The 17,980-nt window shown below is 52.8% G+C and overlaps 7 protein-coding genes across 7 annotated transcripts; 5 read left to right on the plus strand and 2 right to left on the minus strand.

The window, feature by feature from the left end:
• Positions 1–223: 223 nt before the first annotated feature.
• Positions 224–2,109, minus strand: COCSADRAFT_145422 (uncharacterized protein). The gene is made up of 4 exons (XM_007703213.1): positions 1,468–2,109; positions 1,202–1,396; positions 733–1,152; positions 224–675 (listed from the first exon to the last, which is right to left on the minus strand). Exons 1-4 carry the CDS (start codon positions 1,792–1,794, stop codon positions 589–591), a joined length of 1,029 nt encoding a protein of 342 aa, XP_007701403.1. The 5' UTR covers positions 1,795–2,109; the 3' UTR covers positions 224–588.
• Positions 2,110–2,439: 330 nt separating this feature from the next.
• COCSADRAFT_172567 (uncharacterized protein) lies at positions 2,440–3,530 on the plus strand (the record flags this gene model as incomplete). Its single annotated transcript, XM_007703214.1, has 3 exons — positions 2,440–2,515; positions 2,586–2,644; positions 2,745–3,530. 3 exons carry the CDS (start codon positions 2,440–2,442, stop codon positions 3,528–3,530), a joined length of 921 nt encoding a protein of 306 aa, XP_007701404.1.
• Positions 3,531–3,776: 246 nt separating this feature from the next.
• Positions 3,777–6,513, minus strand: COCSADRAFT_161699 (uncharacterized protein; the record flags this gene model as incomplete). The annotated part of the gene is made up of 3 exons (XM_007703215.1): positions 3,777–5,027; positions 5,086–6,411; positions 6,463–6,513. The coding sequence occupies 3 exons, from the start codon at positions 6,511–6,513 to the stop codon at positions 3,777–3,779; spliced, it is 2,628 nt and encodes an 875-aa protein (XP_007701405.1).
• Positions 6,514–7,787: 1,274 nt separating this feature from the next.
• COCSADRAFT_27623 (uncharacterized protein) lies at positions 7,788–8,899 on the plus strand (the record flags this gene model as incomplete). Its single annotated transcript, XM_007702760.1, has 3 exons — positions 7,788–8,125; positions 8,181–8,449; positions 8,499–8,899. 3 exons carry the CDS (start codon positions 7,788–7,790, stop codon positions 8,897–8,899), a joined length of 1,008 nt encoding a protein of 335 aa, XP_007700950.1.
• Positions 8,900–9,641: 742 nt separating this feature from the next.
• Positions 9,642–10,685, plus strand: COCSADRAFT_38055 (uncharacterized protein). Its single transcript, XM_007702870.1, has 3 exons — positions 9,642–10,019; positions 10,087–10,310; positions 10,362–10,685. Exons 1-3 carry the CDS (start codon positions 9,983–9,985, stop codon positions 10,518–10,520), a joined length of 420 nt encoding a protein of 139 aa, XP_007701060.1. The 5' UTR covers positions 9,642–9,982; the 3' UTR covers positions 10,521–10,685.
• A 113-nt stretch (positions 10,686–10,798) lies between these two features.
• COCSADRAFT_38056 (uncharacterized protein) lies at positions 10,799–11,993 on the plus strand. Its single transcript, XM_007702871.1, has 3 exons — positions 10,799–10,966; positions 11,054–11,197; positions 11,256–11,993. Exons 1-3 carry the CDS (start codon positions 10,859–10,861, stop codon positions 11,700–11,702), a joined length of 699 nt encoding a protein of 232 aa, XP_007701061.1. The 5' UTR covers positions 10,799–10,858; the 3' UTR covers positions 11,703–11,993.
• Positions 11,994–12,112: 119 nt separating this feature from the next.
• On the plus strand, positions 12,113–17,063 carry COCSADRAFT_38057 (uncharacterized protein). Its single transcript, XM_007702872.1, has 4 exons — positions 12,113–12,836; positions 12,886–13,076; positions 13,125–16,316; positions 16,386–17,063. Exons 1-4 carry the CDS (start codon positions 12,390–12,392, stop codon positions 17,011–17,013), a joined length of 4,458 nt encoding a protein of 1,485 aa, XP_007701062.1. The 5' UTR covers positions 12,113–12,389; the 3' UTR covers positions 17,014–17,063.
• The last annotated feature ends 917 nt before the right edge of the window (positions 17,064–17,980 follow it).

Raw genomic sequence — 17,980 nt, forward strand, 5'->3', positions numbered from 1 at the left:
GGGGCAACATTAACAAAAAATAGTGACTGGGTGTGAGTCTTCGAAGTCCGGCATGCGTCACCCCCACATTGAGTCCGAGCGTCTGATCTGACCCCGCCTACGCGTCTAGGTGAACTCTTAGGGAACGGTGCAGCCGTTGATGAACTGCTCATGAAAATGCCTTGGCCCTAGCACAATTGACACTGTCAAGTCGTTCGAAGCAATCACTGGTTGAAGTCCACATCATGGTACCATATTGGTTGATAACATTCGAGAAAGAGGACTCACTCCATTGGACACTTGTACAAGCCCACTAACACCTTGGCTATGCATTATTCTGACCGTCAGCCCTAAAGCGTTGGTCGCAAAAATACGCCTGCGCTGGGCCGTTGCCGTTCTCTCATGGCCTATCCAAGAACAGTACCCCGTCTTTTGCCCTGCATATATATCACTCCATTGTTCATGCCCCGTGTGCGCGCCGGCACGCCAGATAGTCCGCCACGCTCAGAGCGTGACTGCAAGTAGAATGCTCTGGTTTGAGTAAAGGGTTGGGCGCCTGTGCTTTTATGCCATTACATAACATCTAATCACGTGAATTGGGTATCTCAATCATGCCGCGGTGCTGTTCTGCTGCGCAGCTTGTCGGACAGGAGCAAAGTATGGATGCGACATGGCCTCTTGGGCAGTAAGTCGTTCCTAGTGCGTGTATTAGCAGGGGAGGCGCTGTAAAGCGCAGGTGCTGACTGGGCTTACCTGGTGGTCATATCGTAGCAACTTGTCAAGAAAGTCAATGGCGTCGTTGCTAACAAAGCGCTGGTTCTCGGCGTTGATAAACGAGTGCCAGGGTTTCTTGGGATATCGACTGAGTATGTCATCGTATTGGGCATCCAGTTCAATGTCGTACTTGTCGAGGTAGTCGAAGAGGTCCTCGGTGCCAAGGACCTTTGCAATCTTGACCAGCTGGTCCGAGTTGCTGTTACCGTGGAAAAAGGGTTCTCGCCTGAAGATCATCGAGGCAAACATGGCGCCCAGCGACCACATGTCGAGCGAGTAGTCGTATTCCTGGAAGTCGACTAGCAGCTCGGGACCCTTGAAGTAACGCGACGCAACGCGGACGTTGTACTCTGTTCCTGCATGGTAGAACTCGGCCAGACCCCAATCAATCAGGCGCAACTAGGCTTGGGTTAGCAGCGGTGCGCGTGCGTCAGTTTACAATGCGCACCTTTCGCTTCTCGTGGTCAATCATAACGTTGTGAGGCTTGACATCGCGGTGCATGATGCCCTTGCTGTGGCAGAAGTCGAGGGCCTTGAGCAGCTCGAAGATGTAGAAGCGCACATCAAAGTCCTGAAACTTGGGGTACAGACTGCGGAAGTCGGTGTTGTTGACATATTCGAATATGAGCGAAGGGGTTTTGCTCTATGCGTTGCGTGTTAGCAGCAGCAGCAGCGGTACCCAGGCGCCAAGCCCAGGTCAAAATCGGCACTCACCTGGTTGTCGCGCACCACGTCGAGCAGCGAGACAATGTTGGGGCCGCCCGACAAGTTCTGCAGAATCTTGATTTCACGCTTGATCTTCTTCTTCTTGACGGGCTTGAGGACCTTGATGACGCATTTCTGGTAGTTGACGACGTTGATGCCCTCAAAGACCTCGGAGTACTTTCCGCGGCCAATCTTGCGGACAACCTCGTAGTTTTCCAGCACGCCCCACGAGATGTTGACCGAGTCGTAGTCCCAGTAGGAGCGGGGCATGTTTGCGTTGACATCGGCATAGACGCGGGCGATGCTCGTGGCGCCGCTCGAGTTGTTGAGCGCCATGGTGGCAGCGAAGGGGGTGTGGGCAGGCGGGGGCGGGGGGTCGCGTGGTGGTGGTGACGGAGGTGGTGGTGTTTGTGCTGGAGTTGGAGTTGGAGTTGGTGGGAGTGGGGGCAGAGGGCGGAGGCTGGCGGGAGCACACAGCGGCGGCAGGCAGAGGACCAGGGCGAGGCCGGCAGCAGCAACAGCAACAGCAACAGCAACAGCAAGCACAGCGACGGCGCCCTGTATCTTTGTCCAGTACAGCAGCCTAAAGAGGCGGTGACGGTGGGCGTGGCACTCGTGCTGTGGCTGGGGCGACCGGGCGTGTGGCGGTGGTGCGGCTAGTGAGGGCTCGCTCTGTGCCGTATCGACGTCGAGGAGTTGCTGGGGGCGGTGGTGGTGAGGGGGGAGATGGTGGTCGCAGTCCTGGCCGAGGGTGGCTTGTGTGTGCGTTAGACCAGTTCAGTTCCGCTCAGCAAAGCATTCCAGGGCCAAGCTTCGGCACCAAATGCTAAGGTTTTTTTGATGCGAACCGCCCAGTGACGATCTTGGTAGACTTACCTATTTTGCTCTTCCGCAGCCTTACCGCGCTCTCTCCCACGCCCTCTCCCACGCCCTCTCCCACTCCCACCACTCGTTCTGTGCCTGCCGACGCCATTGCGGAAGATGTTCCACGATCTGCACGTGCCCTGGCCTGGCGCGACACCGGGACTGCAGCGGACAATCGCTTTTCTTGACGAATGTGAGCTACCGGGCAACCCTTGGGCGTCGTAGTGATGCAATGCAGCGAGCGCCGGGCTGATGCAATGCAGTAGGATACGATGTCGTTGCTCTCACGCACACATATACTGGGAGGCTTCCCACTGATATAGTAGGTGCCCACGCTGCTGCTCCAGTTGTAGCTTCCACTTTCCAGTTTCACTTGCGCCTGCGCCTGCGACGCCACGCTGATCAATGCCTTTCACCACCAGACTTCCCCCGTACCCACCAGCCTGCCTTTCCCCGTACCTGCCCGGATACGCATCCTGCGCCGCTGTAACATCTTCCTCACTGACTCGGCATCCAATTTCCGCATCCCCCAGCTGCAGCAGCATTATGACCTGGTTGCTGCCCGGCCCACCGACGAGCGCACCCTGCAGCAGGCATGCCAGAGCCTCGACGTGGATATCATCTCGCTCGACCTTACCACCCGCTTCGAAACACACTTCAAGTTTCCTATGCTCGGCACCGCTATAGCACGAGGAATCAAGATTGAGATATGTTATAGCCAAGGCATCCTATCAAATGATCCTGCTGCAAAGCGCAATGTCATTAGCAACGCAGTCCAACTCATTCGCGTCACCAGAGGCCGCGGCCTGATATTTAGCTCCGAGGCAAACACTGCTCTGGGCATACGGGCACCCAGCGACATCATCAACCTCGCTTCCGTATGGGGACTCGGCACAGAAAAGGGCAAGGACGGCCTCACCAAAGAGCCACGAAGCGTCGTAGAGTTTGCCCACCTCAAGCGACAGAGCTTCAAGGGCATAGTTGATATCGTCCACGGCGGCGAGAAGCCAGCGCATGAGACAAAAGATAAAGCCGCTCAAAAGGGAAAAGCAAATAAGAACCAAAACGGCAAGCGGCCAGGCGAGACGTTAGACTCCATCCCCACACACGAGACAAAAGCCGAAAAGCCCATCTCCAAGCGCCAACAAGCAAAGAACAAAAAGGCAAAAGTCCAGGAAGCAGGCCAGGAACAACAACAGACCGTATAATTACAAAAGTGCTTATTTCAAGAGTAAAAAAAGATACCCAAATAGACGCGCCAACAGAACGCCATGATCTTCTTGTACTGTTATATTTCATCTTTTCATAAATTAATCCAACCGTGTCACAGCAAAGCAGACGCACTCAGTGCCCTACTAAACCAATTATATATATATATACCATAAAGAGAACCCACAAAAACCAGTCCAAACAATACTAACAATGATCCTAATACTACTACTACCTACTTACTTTCACCACCACCCCCTAGCCGCCTCGGTCGGCTTCGCCAGCCTCCTTCCCAAATTCACCGTAACACGACTCTGCAAATCAACAGTGTTGATGTTAAACGGGAGTCCGCCAGTGGGCGTTTCCGTACCGCCAATAGGTGTAGGCACGGGCGGTGCATCGGCTGCGATTTGGCTTTGAGCGGAGATGCTGGTCGCTGCTGATGATGAAGAGGACGAGGTAGTTGCTGCAGGTGTAGCTGCAGAGCTCGAGCTAGCTGCTTCGGCAGACGTTGACGATGCGGCGGAGGAAGAAGTTGTGGATATTGGGGATGAGGTTGCGGAGGAGGATTCACTGGACATGGATGTGATGCTGGATTCGCTCGAGGCCGAACTGGAGCTGGAGCTGGAGCTGGAGCTGGAACCTGAACTTGCACCTGCTGTACTGCTTCCTGCTTCAACAGTGATGGGACTGGCAACCATGGTCTGCATTGTGCTCGAAGAGCCCAACTGGAACGCTGGGGCCGGTGGCGGTGCCATAGAGAAGGAACCAGCAGGACATAGACAAGAGCAATTGCAGCCTCCGTTTTCCGCTGCTCGCGTCGCAGCGGCTGCAGCTGCCTCGCCACCACCTGCTATAACAGTGACTGCAGGTCCGACCGACGTTCCGTTTGAGGAACCACCACTCGAGCCCATAGATTCCGAGCTCATACCAGAGGCCATGGAGGTTGATCCACTGGCAGCCTCAGCAGCAGCAGTCGGCGATGTTCCATTGCCTGCGATAACAGTGACTGGGCCGGCTACACCTCCCGAAGCAGCATCAGCTGTAGCCGAGGCTCCACTCATAGAAGACATGGACGATCCAGAAGCCCCGCCACTCATCATGCCTGCTAGCTCAGACGAGTTTCCTGACCCTGCAACAACTGTAACTGCGGCCGCCGCTGGTGCAGCACTGCTGCCAGACGCCATGCTCATCATAGGGCTGCTTGCCCCGGAACCACCCTCAGATGCCATAGTCATCGAGGCGCCGCTGGAGCTGGCGGTGACATTACCTTGGGCGATGACTGCAACAGGGCTACCTGCTGCTGTTGTGGTGGTTGCAGCAGCAAGGCCACCCGGTGTCAGGGTTGCGGTGTCGACTGATGCCATGCTAGTGGACATGGAACTGGAAACCGCTTCTGCGGCAGCTGGCGAGCCACCCTCGGCAATTACTGTTACAGCTGCAGCGGTTCCGTTGCTGGCCATTGAGCCTGGCGAAGCCATTTCTGTTCCAGCAGTCTACCATTATTGTTAGTAATCAATCACTAGATACTGGGAGTGCATTACAGTGACATACCATTGTGCTGGTGCTCTCAGCGGATAGCGCTGCTGGAGTGACTGATCCTTCAGCGCTTGCATTGCTTTTCATTCCCCCCATTTGTGAAGGTGGGTTGCTCCAGGGGATAGGTGTTACTGCTGGCAGAGATGACTTTCCTGGGGGTGTTACGGTTATGACGGGCTTGGAAGAGGGAGATCCTCCTGACGACATTGCTGAGGACATGGCAGGAGATGCTTCTGAAGCTGCTTTTGCAGGTGCTTCAGGGGATGCCACTGGTGACATCTCAGATGATGATGGAGATGCTTCTTGAGCTGCTGCGGGAGATGCCTCTGGAGATGGCGCTAGAGACATTTCCGGAGATGCTGCAGGTGACGCTACTGAAGACGCGTTCAGAGCCGCCGCTGGGGACGCTTCTAGAGCCGCTGCAGGTGATGCTGTTGGAGACATTTCAGGAGCTGCTGCTGGCGATGCCTCCATAGCTGCTGCGGGTGCCATGGCCTGAGGCGCTGAACCCATTTCAGGAAGTGTCGCTGGAGATGCTTCTGGAGACGCCATCGGGGCCGCCATAGGTTGGGGTGCCATAGCCTGAGGTGCCTGACCCGATGGTGGTGGTGGAGGATTCTGTTGCGGTGCTTGTCCTTGCGGTGGCTGTTGACCCTGTGGTGATTGCTGGCCCTGTGGTAGTGGTGTTGGTTGACTTTGTCCGCCAAGTGCGATTGAATTCGCAATAGCTCCACCAACATCCTGAACGTTGACATCGGTCGAATCGCCGCCTGGTGTCAGTTGGCTCGCAAGGGCAGCTCCGACATCGTTCGAGATGATGTCGCTTCCTTGACCTGGAGAATTGATTGGTGCAGTTCCAGGAGTTGTTCCTTGAGGAGTTCCTTGGGCAAGACCTTGGGCAGCTCCTGGAGTAGTTCCCTGAGTAGTCCCCTGCGCAGGATTCTGACTCTGTGCCTGCACCATAGTATCATTCGCCGATCCACCCTGCGTCTGTCCACCTAGCCCACTGCCAGTGTTGCCAATGCTATTCGTACTTCCAGCAGCAATCTGATTGGCAATATCTCCACCAACGTCGTTGGTGGTAATATCTCCGTTACCGACACTCTGACTTGGTGCAATGCTATTCAATAGAGCACCTGCGTCCAGACCGCTCTGTGCAGACCTGGCGACAATGTGTGCGTTCTCCAGAGGATTTGACTGTTCAATAGCAGGGATGTCGCGTTTCTCGAAAACATTGCTTCCAGACCGATCAACTCCAGAAACCAGGTCATCGATGCGTTTTCCAGCAATATTCGTCTGTATGTGAGTATTGTGGATATCAAGTTTTGCGTAAGCAAGAGACTTTTGTATACTTAGCATCAGCAGACTATGAGATTAACGGGGTGTACATACTGCGCTGATTAGCAGCAAGGCCGAAGCCAGGGACGATGCTGTCGTCTTCATAATGGTAATTTAGTATACGCACGACGTCGTTATGAAAAAGCAAAAATCCAGATAGGGCGTAACAATAAATGCAATCATTAATTAAAACATCAACAGTCCTGCTGGAAAGAAAGAAGAATCGAAAAAGGTATATGTCCCCGACATGCAGAAGAAACCTTGTTTTCCTGCTCCAAGGATATCTGCACAGCAGATTTCAAAGGAAGTCGTCGGAAAGAAAACGAGGTAGAAGAACAAAAGGGGGGGAACGTCGAGCGAAGAGAAGCGAGAAGAGGGCCAAACGGTGGAGCCGCGCAAACAGAAACAATGGCGGCAGTTAGAAGCGGGTATCGTCACGGAGCATAAGCCTTTCCTGTGTAAGAGAGAAGAAAAGAGAAGAGACAAGCAACGTCCAGCGCTTCCGCAAAGAATGCAGTCACCCACCCCCAAATCGTGTTACTTTAACAGTCCCAACCAGGCGCCCTACCCACTTATTCTTTTGTTTCCTGCACCAACCCAGCAAGGCCCGACGAGGGGCGGGCGGTTTCGCGCGTTTGGCAGTTGCGTGTACCGGTCAACTTGAACCATCGTGTCTCAAGAACTAAGTGGGCGCCCTGGGGGGGACTGGAGACGGGGGGGCGGGGGTTAAAGCAACGCCAGTGGAAAGCATTAGTTATTCAGGACCAATCCTTGTTATCAAAAGGCTTGATGCAGGAACTCTGGGCGGTTCAGCAAAGAAACGGGTGATGGATGTGGGAAGCTTCACGATAGAAGCTTGTCTGGGCTAGCCGCTGAAGAGACTATCTGATGCGGTTTGTGCGTGAGATGCGACATGGGTAGCTCACACGAGCGGAGTTTCACTGTCCCGTCGTGTGCGGGTAGATTATTCAGCACGGGTCATGCGGGTCTGGAGTTGGATCTTCCGAGTTTATGTCTAGGCCCCCGAGTGCACTGCGTGGCTGCTCTGGATTCGAGGCGTGCATTCTGCTGGATCGATGGATACATGAGGTGTGGAGGGATGCGCAACCAAGCGGCTGATCGCGGGCCAGAGTCGTCACTACGTATCGTGGCTTGGCCCGCCCGATGACGTGCATCATCGACCCGACCGGGCTAACATTTCTCTGAGCGCAACAAATGCCAGAAGCGGCGAGATTTTGCCTTGAGCACATAGTCCGGGCTCCGTAAGGCGCGAGAGCGCGACTAAATCAACGTGTATTATATGTAGAGGCGCGTGCTCTTTTCTTCTTCTGTCTCCTCCGAGGAGCATACAGAGCAATAGTATTCTACCAACCGACACCATGGCGGCCGTACACGTGCTCGACAATTACTACCTTGCGATAACCTTTTTGATTACAGTTGCCTACCAACTCTTCTTCTTCGCGATAGCATTTTCCCTGAAATTCGACAAACTCACTGATTTCGCCGGCGGCACGAATTTCATCCTTCTCGCTATCCTCACGCTTTCTTTCAGCGAGAATAGGGATGAGCCACGCAACATCGTCGTCTCGCTCTTCATTATGCTATGGGCGGCACGGCTAAGCGGGTTTTTGCTTTTCCGTATCCTCAAGACAGGAAAAGATGATAGGTTTGATGATAAGCGGGATAAGTTCTGGTCATTCCTTGGGTTCTGGGTCTTGTGAGTGGATACGACCAGTCCTGTTCTTAGAGTGTTGTTTCTGATGAAAGCGTAGTCAAATGTTTTGGGTCTGGACCGTTTCACTGCCCGTGACGCTACTCAACTCGCCGAATGTTACCAAATTCAATCAGCCCGACTTTGGGACGGGATGTGATATTGCGGGCGTTATCCTTTGGGGAATTGGATTCATCATGGAGAGCGTTTCCGACATTCAAAAGTATCGGTTCCGCACTGCACATGGGAGCGACGGTGCGATCTGCGATGTGGGATTCTTTGCGTGGACCAGGCATCCCAACTACTTCGGGGAGATCATCATTCAGTTCGGTGGGTCCTTGCGGTGCATATGCTCTTGGGGGAAGCTAACAGTCCCCAGGTATCTTCACCATTGCTGTGTCGCCAGCAGCGTACAACTACGTCTCGGGAGGTGCCTACGATGCCCTCTACGCGTCGATCCTCGGACCTTTCTTCTTGACCCTGCTTCTCATGTTTGTGTCAGGTCTTACGCTGCAGGAACGCCCAGCAGCAAAGAAGAGGTACGAGAAGGGCAGCCATTGGCCTGAGTACGAAAAGTACCTCCAACGAACCAGCATTCTCATCCCCTTCCCACCAGCACTATACGCAAGGATGCCGGTATTCCTGAAGCGAACCCTGTTCTTGGAATTCCCAATGTACGTCTTCGATCCTGCCAAGCATGCAGACCAGAGCAAAGCGCAAGCTCAGTCCGCCGAAGACGGTCACGCCAGGTACAGCGACGACCAAAGCCTTGCGTCTTGAGAAAATGCAAGCGATGGGGCCCTTTGTTTCATACTCTGAGTTGTTACGATAACCATGTTCTGTCCCGTTTCCTATTCGTTTTATTAGGGTCTTAGACCGTCGTATCGCGTAGGCTATAATAGTCACATCACCCTTGGGGTTGTAAACAAGCTCTGTACCACATCGAGATGTTGGGACGTTAAAGATGGCGCATTTTCACTTCACTCAAATCTCAAGACGGTCAAGGTGTGTGTTTGAAACAAGTATGGAGAGTGTGAGTCGAGTGTTTGGAAGAACGTGTGACGCTGCTACGTTACACGTGCTGTGTTGGCTTTGCTCAGTTTCTGTGGCGCTACAAGTAACGGGGGTTTGTGATTAGATAATGAGCTTGCCATCGTGTCACGGCACTTGAATTTGTACCTCGTTATGATGGCTAGGTATGTGAAATTATTTCGTCGTTCCTGCATAGTTGACGAAATTGCTGTGCCTGCGTCAGGATCGACGACGACCACCAGGATGGGCAGACACACGTCAGTGGACCTCGTGCTTTGCAAACTTCTCCAACAGCTTTTCCAAGTAAACCTTGCAACATCAGCCACGCTTCTTTGCCCGTGCATGTTCGCGTAAGATTGCCAGTCTCGAGGCTTGGAAACAGTGGGATGTAGGCGGCTTAGTCAGTTGCAGAGCGAATCACTTCACTCTGGCTTATCAGGCGATCACCTCACACCATCGCATAAACCACCTACACGGTACAATGAGAGGGCTGCGTGAAGACGCGACGCCGTCCCTCGTCGTTGCAACTTGTCTTGGCCGAGCAAACTTCGTTGAATTACTTGCAGCCGTAGACACGCCGATGCCTGGTTTTTATTGCGGGAGCTTATTTTCATCCCGCGCTGCCAATGGACGCAAATGAGATTGCGTCATTGCAGTCTCTTGGAGGTTGTCTCCCGACTGGAGGAATGACTATAAGGGCTTTCTTGTCGCGTTGCGCTGGACTGTTGTCATACTCTGATTTACTCTCTCAGTCGTAACACTGGTTCTGTGCGATCTCGATCGTATACATTTTGAATTTAAGATACCCCCGAAGCAGCAAAGAAAGAAAAGATGACTAGCACGCAGATTCATTCCACTGGACGTGGAGGTCAGTCGCATCTTCCCAGAAAACGTACATGTCTTGTGAAAGCAGAAGTTGACTGTTGTTCATGTAGGCGCTGGCAACATCGGCCAAGACGATACTGTCTATACCGACGGAGGCCTCGTTCGCGAAGGCATCCAAGGCGAATCTGTCGAAGGCGAATTCTCAACTGGCCGCGGTGGAGCTGGAAACATGGGCAGGTCGCCTCGTGTTGGCCCGCAGTCTGACGAAGGTCGCCCAGTCGATCTGGTACCCGAGATCAACCAGCGCAACCCACAGGAAGAGTTTCACACTGGAGTATGTGGCCTCGTTGTGCATGTATGGAAGACAAAGCTGACATGAATATAGCGAGGTGGCGCTGGCAACGTCTACAAGGAGAAGCACGGTGGTCACTCTCAGTCCCCAGACCGCCAGGGCTTCAGCGACAAGCTAAAGCATGCGCTTCATCTCGACAAGAAGAAGGAGCATGATCACTCTCCTCTGGCGCAAAACGAGACGGCTAAGTAGTTGCGATATACCCGGTTGCGCAACCTTGGTGGAGGATATAATAATGTAGTGAGCGTTCTGGACGTCAATGATACCACGGGTCGTAGTCTCCTTAGGCGAGCCGACCTTGTCTTTACTTGAGTAATATGTTTAGATTGAATAAACGAAAACATTCCTTGAATACATTCAGAAGTTCTCAATGTTGTAGTTTCGACGGAGCTTGTACCAGCCAGCCCGCCCGGACCACGTGGGGTAGTAGTAGCTTCGCGGTCGCCCAACGCGTCATTTGGGCATTGAGAAAAACTCCCAACTTTGGCGCCTTAAAAAGAGAGAGAAACATATTCTTCAAAAGCGTCATAATGAGCTCCAGTGTACAGGATCCAGAGGTCCTCGTGCACTCTGACGACCCAAGCCACCCGGCAAACCACATTTGCACGCTCTGCGCAAAGTTCTACAACTTGGGCTGGGTACGAGGATTCCTCCCGTGAAATTGGGGGCCAGCAAGTGAAGAGGCGCTTTTTTGACTGCATGGCTAACAATGGGGATCGCGCCAGGTGACAGGTACTGGCGGAGGAACAAGCATACGCCATGAAGACAAGATATACATTGCGCCGAGTGGCGTGCAAAAGGAACTTATGAAGCCTACCGACATGTTTGTTATGGACTTCAATAGTAAGGAGTACCTCAGGAGGCCACAGGTACAGACCACACATCTTCACACAAGCATGGCGCGCATATCTGATTTCCATACTCAAGGTCCTCAAACCCTCGGCCTGCACCCCGCTGTTCATGGCAGCCTTTGAGCGCGGCGCCGGATGCTGCATCCACACGCATTCGCAATGGGCAGTACTCGTCACTCTCCTCGTCGAGCGCGACTTCGGCAAGGACGCATGCTTTGAGATTGAAGAGATTGAGCAAATAAAGGGGATACCAAAGGGGCGGGGCAAGCAAGGGAACCTGGGCTACTACGACCGGCTGCGCATCCCGATTATCGAGAACACAGCGCACGAAGAGGATTTGAGGGAGAGCTTGGAGGAGGCGATGGAAAAGTACCCGGATTCGTATGCGATTCTTGTGAGGAGACATGGGATTTATGTCTGGGGCGATAATGTGCACAAGGCCAAGACCCAGTGCGAGAGTATCGATTACATCTTGCAGCTCGCGGTGGAAATGAAGAAGCTGGGGCTGCCATGGACGAGGTAAAGCGGTGGCATGGTTTGGTTTTTTTGTCAGGTTGAGACATGTGAGACGAAACCAGCGACGGAGATATTATTGTTGTCTGCCGGTCAATTAGGTATTCGAATCTCATATCAGAGGCCTTGTTCAAATTGCAGCTCTGTAGCGTTCTTCCTGGTAGCGCCTGAGCTGTGGCCAAGATGCTGATAGTTGACGGGTCCGTAGTCTAGTCGCAGGCATTAGCATCAATATCCAATAATTGTCAAGATATATGAAGGAGAATCGGCGGCGAGTACTGGAGTTGGGAGCGGAACCGGCGACGGTCCTAGCAGGGATGCAGAATGCGGGACAGCAGCCGCGGACGTCCGCCTATACGCGACTGGCCCCTCAAGCTCTATCTGTCCAGTTGAGCCTACTGCACTGCACTGCATTGTTGGCGCCATCTGGCATCGCATTGCTAATCTTGCCATTGTATTGCTGCACACTGCCTCTGTTGCCTCCTACGCCGCTCCTTGGGTTTGGATTCTTGACTCTGTGTCTTCATTGGGTTAGGAGGCCTTCGCCATCGCGGCGCATCGACGTGTGTTTCAGGTCCGTCAGCGTCATTGGGGCCGGTGCTTGAGGCTGTGAATTGTCGACTCGCCAGTTGTTCTCCAACATTCGCGCCTTCTCTCCCCCATCAACACACGCGTTTTGCCGTCGCCTCTATGCACCATGAAATACATTAAGGGCCTTTTGCTGCCCGCCCTGCTGGCACTAGCACCCTCGCCCGCCACCGCAAAGGACAACCCGCTCGTCGTGACGAAGCCCTTCAAAAATGAGCTCGTCAACCTCATGTACTTTGACGATTCTGGAGTCGCCTTGGTACAAGAACTCGACACGGGCAAGATATACCGCTCGCAGGATGCTGGCAAGGGCTGGGAACAATTAAAGGATATCCAGGGATTAGGCATCATCAAGAATCCATTCGACAACAAGGTGGCGCTGGTACTGAGCGAGAAGAAGCACTGGATTACATTTGACCAAGGAGAAACATGGAAAAGCTTCGAGACGGAGCTTGCGCCTTCGCCAGCAGGTCCAGTGGGCTGGCACGCGCAGGACAACAAGAAGATACTCATCAACGAGATTGAGAACTGCTTTACGGCGCCGTGTCTTGGAAGGGTATGCATCTTCTGAGACTACCACGAGTCGCATTGCTAACCTGCGACAGACATACTACACCACCGATGGCTTCAAGACTGAGCCCAAGGGCCTTATCAAGGATCGCCGAATGTGCCAGTGGGCCAAATCCTCGGAGAGATTTCTCGAAGGCGTCGACAAGCACGATGACCGTATACTGTGTATCACAAGAGGAAAATACTCGGACAGATCCAAAGACTTTAGACTTCTCGTGTCAGACGAGTAGGTGGTAACAAATCAAATATGAGAGCAGGAGCTAACAGAGCACAGCTTCTTCGAGCATATGGAAGAGCCCACCATGTCGTCAGGGCGTACTGTACAGGGCATGGCCAACATGGCCGTGGCTAAGGGCTACATCGTCGCCGCTGCCAAAGCCGAACATTCGAGCGAACTCGCCCTCTACGTAACCCAGGACACCGACTCCTGGCACCACGCCCAATTCGGCGACCACAAGATTGAAGAAGATGCGTACACAATTCTTGAGTCCACAAACTACAGCATACAAGTTGATGTCATGACATCCAAGTATGTGACCATGGGCAATTTGTACACCAGCAACTCCAACGGAACATACTTTACCAAGAATGTCGAACACACCAATCGCAACGAGAACGGATTTGTTGATTTTGAGAAGATTGCAAATATCCAGGGTGTGGTTCTTGTGAATACGGTTGACAACTACAAAGAGGTTGAAAAGTCGGGCCAAACCAAGAAGCTAAAGTCGCGCATCAGTTTTGACGACGGCAGAACTTTTGAAAAGCTCACAGTCAAGGGCAAAAACGAAGAACTCCATCTGCATTCCGTCACCAATCTGCACAACAGCGGCCGCGTTTTTTCGAGCCCAGCGCCAGGAATTGTCATGGGTGTTGGAAACACCGGAGAGTTCCTTGGCAAGTACACCGATGGCGACCTATATGTTTCCGACGATGCAGGTCTCACGTGGGAACTTGCGCTCGAGGAAGCACACAAATACGAATTCGGTGACCAGGGATCCGTCCTCGTGGCAGTTTTTGACGAAGGTGACACCGATGAGATCAGATACTCGTTCAAACATGGACGAAAGGATACCTGGAAGAAGATCAAGCTTGACTACAAGATCCGCGCACGCGAACTGACGACCCTGCCCGATTCGACAAGTTTGAAGTTCATGCTGTACGGATCCAAGAAGAAGGATGGTGGCGGCCGCGAGCACGTCATCATTCACCTTGACTTCACCGACATGCTGAAGAAGTGTGGAGATGGCGACTTTGATGCCGAATGGTCTGTGCGAAAAGACGCAGATGGCGCTGCAAGCTGTGTCATGGGCCATAAGCAGCTGTTCCGAAGGCGAAAGTGGGATGCTGAGTGCTCTGTTGGCGAAGTCTTCAAAGACCCGGTTCCCACCTTCAAGCCTTGCGACTGCGACCAATTCCGGGACTATGAATGTGACTTTGGCTTTGCCCCTGTTGGTGAAGGCAAAGACAAGAAGTGCGAGCCTGATGATTCGTTCAGCCTACCAAAGGGAGCTTGCGAAGGAGATGCCAAGACATACAAAGGTAGTTCTGGCTGGCGAAAGATTCCCGGCAACCAATGCAAAGGCGAAACGGATAGAGACAAGCAGGTCGAGCGCGAATGCAAAGACTCGGAGAAGCGGCCGCCGCAGAGCAAAGAGATTACCCATGAAATCACCAAGTTCAAGGGTGGCGAGTTCGTAGAACAGTACTACCTCGAGCGCAACACCCAAGGTGAAGACACTGGCAACGAACGAAGCAAAGATGAGACAGTTGTCATGCTTACCGACGAACGTACGGCCTACATATCGCACGACCACGGAAAGAAGTGGAAGAAGGCTATCGATGATGAAATTGTTAGAATCTACCCTCATCAGTACGAGAACAACAATGTCTATTTCTTGACTGCAGGAAAAAAAGTTTACTACTCCGAGGATCGCGGTCTCCATGACAGCATCCACTCGTTCAACGCGCCCGCTGTACCCAACAAAGAAATGCTGCAGATCATGCAGTTCCATCCCAAGCAAAAGGGTTGGATCATATGGATGGGTGGCAAGAACTGCGAAAAGTCGGGAGACAAAGAGTGCCACACTGTAGCCTACGTTTCGCAGAAGAACGGCGAGGATGACAGCTGGGAGTCTCTTGTGCCATACGTTAAGAAGTGCATGTTTGTCTGGCGCGAGACTGGGCGCAGTGTCAAGGAAGAGCAAGTATTTTGCGAACAACACACCAACGAGGAAACGAATGCCCCGCTGGAGCTCATCTCGAGTGACGACTGGTTCAAGAAGAAGGATGTCAAGTTCAAGTCGGTTGTGGAATTCGCAACCATGTCCGAGTTCATCATGGTTGCGACCAAAGCCAAGGATAACAGTCTCCGCCTGGATGCCAGCCTGGACGCCAACACGTTTGCCGAGGCCAAATTCCCTCCAAAGTTCTTTGACGTGCACCAGACTGCATACACTGTGCTGGACAGCTCTACACATGCAGTCTTTTTGCATGTGACGGTGAACCCAACACGAGACCAGGAGTATGGTTCAATCATCAAGAGTAACAGCAATGGCACTTCCTACGTCATGAGCTTGAGCGGTGTCAACAGGAACACTGATGGCTATGTCGACTTTGAGAAGATGCAGGGTCTTGAGGGTGTTGCTGTTGCCAATGTGGTTATCAATATTGCAGAGGTTGACAAGGGCAGCAAAAAGAAGAAGCAGAGTCGTATCACTCACAACGATGGTGCCGACTGGGAGGCTCTGCAAGCGCCTGAGAAGGACTCTGACGGCAAGCCGTACAAGTGCGATGTGTCGAACAAGGACAAATGTGGTCTGCATATCCACGGATACACGGAGCGCGCTGATCCTCGTGAGATGTATTCATCTCCCACGGCTGTCGGACTAATGCTTGCTGTCGGCAATGTCGGACCCGAGCTGACGACATTCGGCGAGGCCAACACCTTTATGACTACCGACGCGGGTATCACGTGGAAGGAAATCAAGAAGGGCACCTACGCGTGGGAGTTTGGCGACCAAGGATCCGTCATTGTCATTGTCCGCCGAGGTGAAGATACGGACCACGTATACTACTCGCTTGACGGCGGTGTAGAATGGAACCTGTACAAGTTCTCCGACCATAAGATTCGGGTCGACGCTATCACGACAGTGCCCAGCGATACGTCGCTCAACTTCCTTCTCTGGGGCAAAGACAGCAAGGAGCTTGTTGCCGTGAATCTCGACTTCTCCGGCCTCCCAGAATTCAGCAAGGAATGCAAACTCGACGAGCATGATCCTACTCGCGGCGACTACGACCTTTGGAGTCCCCAGCATCCCCTGCAGCAAGACGAGCCCGAATGTCTGTTTGGGCACGTGGCCCAGTACCACCGCAAGAAACGGGGTGTCAAGTGCCGGAACGCACAGCGCATTGATCAAATGCACGACATTGCACGCAACTGCTCTTGCACAAGGCGTGATTACGAATGGTAAGTTTTGATGGCAATGTTTCCAGCGTAGACAATGTTTCAAGACAGACACTGATATCATACCCACAGTGCATACAACTACGAACGCGACGCCAGCGGCGACTGCGTACTCGTGCCCGGCCTCGAACTCCCTGATGCCTCAGCCGTGTGCAAAAACAAGGGCGTCAAAGAATACTGGTCCAACAGCCGCTTCCGCAAGATTCCCCTGTCTACCTGCGAGGGTGGAAACGAATTCGACAAGACAGGTGACGTGCATCCATGCCCTGGCTTCGAAGAAGATTTCCAGAAGAAACACGGCATCGGAGGCTTTTCTCTCTTCCTCGCTATCGTACTGCCGTTTGCAGCCGCCGGCGGAATCGGATACTATGTCTGGCGCAACTGGGACGGCAAGTTTGGTCGCATCCGGCTCGGCGAGGGTGGCGGTAGTGGCGTCTTTGATAGCGATGCACCGTGGGTTAAGTGGCCCGTTGCAGCGGTGTCGGGACTCGTGGCCGTTATTGCTGCACTGCCGTTGCTAGTGGGTAGTGTGTGGAGGTGGACTGCTGGGCGTATGGGCGGTGGACGTGGCGGATATGGGGGCTATGGCCGAACGTATACTTCTCGAAGCAGTTTTGCTCGTGGAAGAGGGGATTACGCGGTTGTGGATGCGGATGAGGGGGAGTTACTGGGGGATGATGATAGTGATGATGAAGTGTAGGGGGGGGGGGGTTGGCATGGGGTTTTGTAAGTGGTAAGGGTATTGCTATGCTCTCTTTGTTTTCTTTTTTTACATCAGAGTAAGGATGGGGGGTTGGCATGGCATGGACGGGAAACAGGAAGAGTAGGGATGCAAGAGGAATAGTAGGGGATTGGAGTCTGGGTTTTTGCACTCAGCATCATCAGACAAATGTCATGACGTTGTTAGAAGCGGAAAGCAAAGGCAAACGGGTTGGGTAGATACAATGTGTACTATGTATTGTATGAGTATTACTCCAAACGACACACGCACGCGCGCCTTTCTAGATTTTTTTTTTGCACCCTTGCTTGCTTGGACCCATGGATTAAGAACATCTACAAGCAACAAAACATATGAAGAGAAAAAAAAGAATAACATCACTTCTGGAACTAAAGCAAATTCCCATGCAACGTAAGACGGGCCCCGGTCGGCGGTAGCTGACAGGAAGGAAAAAAAACTCTAGGTTTCACCTCACCTTTATGTACAACACTTGTACGCTACGAGCTGTATTATCCACCTCCCCCCCAAAAAAATATACACATACATGCATACATACACCTTTATGTTATTCTCATGTTCACAAGTGGGTGAATAGTCTAGAACGACTGGTACGCGCCGGTTTCATATGAGAGGGCGTAGACTCAGCAATTTATATATTCCCAGTTTACATGTTTGGGGATACGAAGGGAGGAAGAGGGGGGGGGGGGAAGTTCCGAGGTGAATCGAACCGTGGTTATCTCATTTGTCTGATTTCTCTTACAAAGGGCGAAGGCTCGGAGAGTTTTTTTTTATAAAAAAAAGCAAATGTTGGTGTTTTGGGATAAGGATGGGGGAGATGAGCCCGGTTTTTAACATGTTTGTCTCGTTCAGAGAAAGAGCAGGGTGGGGGGGGGGGGGAGCAGGAAGCCTATGGGTTCTGTGCTTGGGGGCAGAACAGGGGAAAGAAGAT

This window comes from Bipolaris sorokiniana (assembly GCF_000338995.1).
Source record: "Bipolaris sorokiniana ND90Pr unplaced genomic scaffold COCSAscaffold_9, whole genome shotgun sequence".
NCBI classification, from domain to species: Eukaryota; Fungi; Ascomycota; class Dothideomycetes; order Pleosporales; family Pleosporaceae; genus Bipolaris; species Bipolaris sorokiniana.

Excerpts from the sequence above, each read along its gene's own strand:
- COCSADRAFT_145422 (XM_007703213.1), bottom strand. The coding sequence starts at position 1,794 with ATGGCGCTCAACAACTCGAGCGGCGCCACGAGCATCGCCCGCGTCTAT. Across the intron at positions 1,397-1,467 it reads ACGTGGTGCGCGACAACCAG|AGCAAAACCCCTTCGCTCAT; the intron begins GTGAGTGCCGAT and ends CGCAACGCATAG. Across the intron at positions 1,153-1,201 it reads TTGACCACGAGAAGCGAAAG|TTGCGCCTGATTGATTGGGG; the intron begins GTGCGCATTGTA and ends ACCCAAGCCTAG.
- COCSADRAFT_38055 (XM_007702870.1), top strand. The coding sequence starts at position 9,983 with ATGACTAGCACGCAGATTCATTCCACTGGACGTGGAG. Across the intron at positions 10,020-10,086 it reads TCATTCCACTGGACGTGGAG|GCGCTGGCAACATCGGCCAA; the intron begins GTCAGTCGCATC and ends TTGTTCATGTAG. Across the intron at positions 10,311-10,361 it reads AGGAAGAGTTTCACACTGGA|CGAGGTGGCGCTGGCAACGT; the intron begins GTATGTGGCCTC and ends ACATGAATATAG.
- COCSADRAFT_38056 (XM_007702871.1), top strand. The coding sequence starts at position 10,859 with ATGAGCTCCAGTGTACAGGATCCAGAGGTCCTCGTGCACTCTGACGAC. Across the intron at positions 10,967-11,053 it reads AGTTCTACAACTTGGGCTGG|GTGACAGGTACTGGCGGAGG; the intron begins GTACGAGGATTC and ends GGATCGCGCCAG. Across the intron at positions 11,198-11,255 it reads AGTACCTCAGGAGGCCACAG|GTCCTCAAACCCTCGGCCTG; the intron begins GTACAGACCACA and ends TCCATACTCAAG.
- COCSADRAFT_38057 (XM_007702872.1), top strand. The coding sequence starts at position 12,390 with ATGAAATACATTAAGGGCCTTTTGCTGCCCGCCCTGCTGGCACTAGCA. Across the intron at positions 13,077-13,124 it reads AGACTTCTCGTGTCAGACGA|CTTCTTCGAGCATATGGAAG; the intron begins GTAGGTGGTAAC and ends AACAGAGCACAG. Across the intron at positions 16,317-16,385 it reads ACAAGGCGTGATTACGAATG|TGCATACAACTACGAACGCG; the intron begins GTAAGTTTTGAT and ends TCATACCCACAG.